The sequence below is a fragment of the Apium graveolens genome, chromosome 5, assembly GCF_009905375.1.
Source record: "Apium graveolens cultivar Ventura chromosome 5, ASM990537v1, whole genome shotgun sequence".
Classification (NCBI taxonomy): domain Eukaryota; kingdom Viridiplantae; phylum Streptophyta; class Magnoliopsida; order Apiales; family Apiaceae; genus Apium; species Apium graveolens.
The window spans coordinates 271,031,312-271,037,095 of record NC_133651.1 but is presented as its reverse complement, the minus strand read 5'-3'; the positions used below and the strand labels follow the sequence as shown (position 1 = coordinate 271,037,095).

The 5,784-nt window shown below is 34.0% G+C and overlaps 1 protein-coding gene across 1 annotated transcript; it reads left to right on the top strand.

The window, feature by feature from the left end:
• The first annotated feature begins 229 nt into the window (after positions 1-229).
• Positions 230-5,362, top strand: LOC141660964 (uncharacterized). Its single transcript, XM_074467940.1, has 10 exons — positions 230-316; positions 1,931-1,973; positions 2,144-2,244; positions 2,367-2,438; positions 2,531-2,629; positions 3,108-3,227; positions 3,610-3,741; positions 3,822-3,952; positions 4,163-4,385; positions 4,503-5,362. The coding sequence occupies exons 1-9, from the start codon at positions 230-232 to the stop codon at positions 4,167-4,169; spliced, it is 792 nt and encodes a 263-aa protein (XP_074324041.1). The 3' UTR covers positions 4,170-4,385; positions 4,503-5,362.
• Positions 5,363-5,784: the final 422 nt, after the last annotated feature.

Sequence of the window (5,784 nt, the reverse complement as noted above, 5' to 3'; positions counted from 1 at the left end):
CTTCCCTCTTCCTTTTATTAATCAGATGCTTGACAAATTGGCTGTTCATGAGTACTATTGTCTTCTGGATGGCTATTCGGGCTAAAATCAGATTTGTATTGCTCCAGAAGATCAGGAAAAGACTACTTTCACTTGTCCATTTGGTACTTTTGCCTTCAGAAGAGTTTCTTTTGGTTTGTGTGGAGCACCTGCCATATTTCAGAGATGTATGATGGTTATTTTCTCTGACATGATTGGTCAGACTGTGGAGGTGTTTATATATGATTTATCTATGTTCGGTGATTCTTTTAATGAGTGCTTACAAAATCTTGACGCCGTTCTTAAAAGGTGTGTTGAGACCAATCTGGTTCTCAACTGGGAGAAATGTCATTTTATGGTGCAATAGGGCATTATTCTTGGGCACAAGGTCTTTAGTAAGGGTCTTGAGGTGGATAAATCCAAGGTGTGGGTAATTGAAAATCTTCCTCCACCAATTTCTATTAAGGGAATCTCCAGCTTTCTTGGTCATGCGGTGTTATATTGGCGCTTTATCAAGGACTTCTCTAAAATATCTAAACCCTTGTGCAATCTTCTAGAGAAAGATGTCCCGTTCAAGTTTGGTGACGAGTGCCTAGCTACTTTTGAGATCTTAAAGGAGATTTTAATCACGGCACCTGTCATAACTGCACCTAATTGGGATGAACCTTTTGAAATGATGTGCGATGCACGTGACTATGCAGTTGGAGCAATTTTTGGGCAGAGGAAGAACAATATATTTCATGTGGTCTACTATGCTAGTAAGACCCTCAATGGTGCTCAACTAAACTATACTACTACCGAGAAAGAGCTATTGGCTATTGTTTATGGTTTTGAGAAGTTTCGATCTTATTTGCTTGGGACGAAGATGATAGATTTTACTGATCACACTGCGATTCGCTATCTCGTCTCGAAGAAGGACTTGAAGCCTAAATTGATTTGATGGGTTCTTTTACTTCAGGACACTACGCCATAGATTGGATTCTGCAACCGTTCACACTGGGGTTGCAAACAAAAGTGTAATAATAGCCTTCTAAACCCATGTCTATCGCAACCCCTATTTTTTGATGTTGCGGTATAGTCAAAATGTGTTACCAAAATGACATAGATGATTTTTTATTTTAACTAATTAATAATTATTTACATAGAAATGAAATTATAATTGAAATATATATTTTATTTATTTTTAGAAGTTAATAATATTAGTGTAGTGATTTACAATATTATATTGATAAATTTAACGGTTTATAAAACACAACAATCCATTAATTAGTTGATATATTGATCATTTTACGATATTTATATATTTTTTAATTTATTTATTTCTCATAATTAAATGTTAAAAATAATATTTATTAAAAAAGAGAAATTAATGATTGAAATAATCAAAATAGAATTGAAATAATCATTTAACATAAAAAATAATGACAATTTTATAAATATTTTCTTTAATCTTTCAAAATAGAAAATAATTTTATTTTATTTATAAAAATAATGTAGTCAACTTTTATTATATGTTTGAACTGAACTAATATTTTGAATAATAAAAAACATTATATAATTTATGAAAAAAACAAATTTAAATTAAAAAAAGATAGATAAACATGCCAAATTAAATGGGCCAAATTTTTTTGATCCCGCCTAGTCCAAACAATATTGCCGCCTTGTCCAAAATTTTATTTTGGCTCCAAGTCCACTAAAAACATTCATTTCACTCCCACTTCCCCGATTACTCATTTCAAAGCGGCCAAAAACTAAGTTAGAATTAGTGAGGAGCATTCGGCTAGTGAGGGAGCGGGGATTTATAGCTTGTTCAATTAAGTGGGAGATTGGGGATTTAGGGCTTGGATTCAATTAAGTGGGATATTGGGGATTTGGGTCTTGGATTCAATTTGGCGAGGGATTAGGGATTTAGGGCTTGGATTCATTTAAGCTTGGATTTAGGGCTTTTGTGGGAGGTATTATCCTCACTCGATTAGTTCAATTTTAAGTGTTTTACGTATGTGTGTTTATCTCTCTCTATGCCCTCTCTCCCCCTCTCTGTATGCTCAATCTCTTTACGATTTTTGTTATTTTTATGTGTGTGTATATGTATGTGTGTTTGTTAAGAATCCGCTTTACTCCTCAGTTGCTAAGAAGAAAACAGAGGCCAAGACTAAGAAGACCAAGAAAGTAGAGAGTAGTTCCGAGGAGGATTCTTCTGATGAATCTTCCGAGGAAGAAGTCAAGGTAGAATCTTTTTGTGATTTTTTCTGTTTCTTGAATTGGGTCATGATTATTATTCAGTGTTTGGTTAAGTTTGTATGTTTAATAATGTAGATGAGTGGATTTTTTCTTGTATGGATTATTAGGTTAAGCCCGCTGCTAAGCATCCCGTGAAGAAGGTCGAAAGTAGTAGTGAAGAAGATAGTTCCTCTGATGAGGTGTGATATCATAAATTGATATTTGTCATGTATATTGACATGTTTCCTATTTGTTATGAATTTTCAATGGTTCTTGTTCTGGTTTGTTGCAGGAGACTGTTGTTCCTGCTAAAGTTGCCAAACCTGCTCCTAAGGCTAAGGCTACCAGCAGCAGCTCTGAGGCTGATTCTGAGTCTGAGTCTGAGGAGGATGTGAGTTAATTAACTACTGTTTGAAGATTAATATTTGCTTGTTTTTGTTGAGTTTTGTAGATTAGTTGACTATGTACTCGCAATATAGCATTATGAAAGTCCATGTACAGCACAATCAGGCATGAGTTTTTGGTGTTTAACTTGCGTGCATATTTGTAGTAGTATTTCATCTGGAATTAAAGGTGTATATAGTTTTGTGTACTAAAAAGTCATAAATACAAATCTTGTCTATTGTGGTGCTGAGAATGCAACTTAATACTGCTAATATTAGTTAGCCATATTTCCAGTGGACAAATTACTTGTTAATATTGTGCATTACTAAAAGGAATTAAGATTCCACTAAGTATAAACCTCTCTTAAAAATTTTATGAAAATGGTTTATCAGCAAGGACTGTAAATATTAATTTGTTCCTACCTGCCTGTAGCAATATGCTTGGTATTATTATAATATATGTTGTTCTAACGCTCATTAATTTAGGAACCCAAGAGCAAAGTTCCAGTGAAAAATGTTCCAGCAGCCAAAAATGGTTCCGTTGCAGCCAAGAAGAAAGAGGAGAGCAGTGATGACTCTGATTCAGAATCTGAAGAGTTTGAAGATGTAATTTATAACATTACAGATGTTAACATAATTAAGTTGATTAGTGTGTAAGAAATAACATGATGTTATTATGCGACTTTCATTTGAAGTTGGCAATGCATGTGGCTAAACTTGATTTTTTTGGGGTTTTTATTGTTAAAAGTGTTAGTTTGTTTTAAATTACTATTTGACATGGCGGCATGCAGTCAGCTTTGTGTATTGTGGTCACTATCAATGATATAACCATATCTGTTTTGTTGCTTAAATTGTGAACGGATTGCTCTTGATTGGAATTTATGTTGCATGTACTTTGCAAGAGTGGTATATGAGTATGTATTACCTTCTGTTCTGTGCTTCCTTGTTGGAATCATGTATATATGGTGTCTAATAGTTATTAATCTAGGAACCCAAGGCTAAAGCTCCAACAAAAAATGCGGCAACTATTGCTAAAAATGGCTCTGTTGCAGCCAAGAAGAAAGCCGATAGTAGTGATGAATCTGATTCAGAGTCTGAAGATGATTCTGATGAGGAAGATGTAAGTACAGTAAATTGTTCTTGTTACTTGAATAGTTCTTTTCACTATGTTTTTTTATTGTTCTAATATCATTGATTTAGGTGCCCAAGGCCAAAGCTCCTATGAAAGCATTCATGCGGCAACTACTGCTAAAAATGGCTCTGTTGCAGCCAAAAAGAAAGCTGATAGTAGTGATAATTCTGATTCCGAAGATGATTCTGATGAGGAAGAGGTATGTAGGACCAAATTTCTCTTGTTACTTGAATTGTTGTTTTACCTGTGCCTAGTGGGTGCTTGAAATTAAGAAGTATAACTTTATCAGCCCACACAAATGTTGTATTATTTTAACTCAGTTCTAGATATAAGAGACTTACAGTTATAGTTTGCACCTAAAGTACAAAATCAGTACTATCTACTTTCTTATTTTTACTGTTATATTCAGGTCATAACCCTGGACATGGGTCTTTTTGTTGCTGGAACAAAGTATCTTGGAGAATTTGAAGAAAGGCTTAAGAAACTTATGGATGAATTTAAACAAGCTGATGATATTATATTATTTATTGATGAGGTGTACACTCTAATTGGAGCATGAGCAGCAGAATGTGCTATAGATGCTGCGAACATTTTAAAACCTGCACTTAAACCTATTTAGTTGTGATTATGAGGTTATTTTTTTCATTATGAGATACAAATTGAAGTTGTTTTCTATACCATGTCTAGCTTCAATTTTACGGTCTCGTTGTTATAATCAGTCTTTATATCTTGCATTGGCTACTTTGCAGAACATCTTGGGGAGCATCCTTACAGCCAGGGATCGCCTGCTAAAACCTGGTGGTCTTATTATTCCTTCAAGGGCAACGGTCTGGACGCATTTAATTTAGCATCCTATGACATGAAACACTAACTTTTTAAGAATGTTTTTGAAGAACCCTTGAATAATATCTCTTACTACTAATAGTAGTAAGAGGTAAAGCTATTTTAACATTATTCAACTTGCTAAACCTCAAACTAGAGTTGATCCCTTGTTGCTGAAATTGGACTTTTGAATGATTTAATTTAAACCAAAATTAATGTTGATTGTATCTTGCTTTGTCTGCAGCTGTACATAGCTCCTGTCACGCTCCCTGACAGATACAATGAGAAAATTGATTTCTTGCACAATGTTTATGGAATTGATATTGAGTGTACATATGAAATTACCTATAATAAATCACAATTGGATTTTTACTTAATGAATTTGTAATATCTGTCATTAGCAGTATTTCAGTAGGCATGTCAAGTATAACTAATTTCAGTCATGCTTGAGTTTTCATATCAATAGTTCAGTGTTCCATAATATTATTCTGGGACTTTGACCTTGTATAGAGTTAGGATTCTACTTTGATCAACATAATAGATTTTGGAAAGTGCCCCCGGAGTCTTTTTTCTCCTGATTTGCATTTTCTAATTGATAAGAACTGTTTTTTAGTCCTCTAAACATTGACTTGGAAACCTTTTGTGTGTTGTAGTGTCTGCTATGGTACCTTGGGCGATACAAGATACGTATGAAGACCCTTGTCAATTCTTTTTTATGTAGTAGATTACTAGTCTTGTACGTGTCTTTCTTTACTTGTAGATTCTGGTTTGATATTAACTTTTTGTATGACAGAAAATGTTATACTGGAATTCAAGCAAATATAAATGTGGCTCACCATGGAGAGAAACAACCACACGGAAGAAGAATCATTGTCAAATAACGGCCAACAAACATCATGTAATTTCATAGCATTAATAAACAACTGCATGCGAATGTTCATATAGTATTGTAATAATCCTATCAAAAGGAAAAATGTAGTCTCATTGGTTCAAGTTTATTTATATAAGGATGGTAGTATGGTGATGGTGAAGGTAGTGGTAGTATGGGAAAACTGATGTTATGGTTGGTGGACTGATGTTTATGGTTTGTGGATTGTGGATTGTGTTGGTTTTAAGACAATGGTCTTATTTATGGGCATGTTAATTTACAAACAGTCCCTAGCATTTTTTTTTGTAAAAGCGTTGCAATAGGTCTTTATAGTGTTGCTC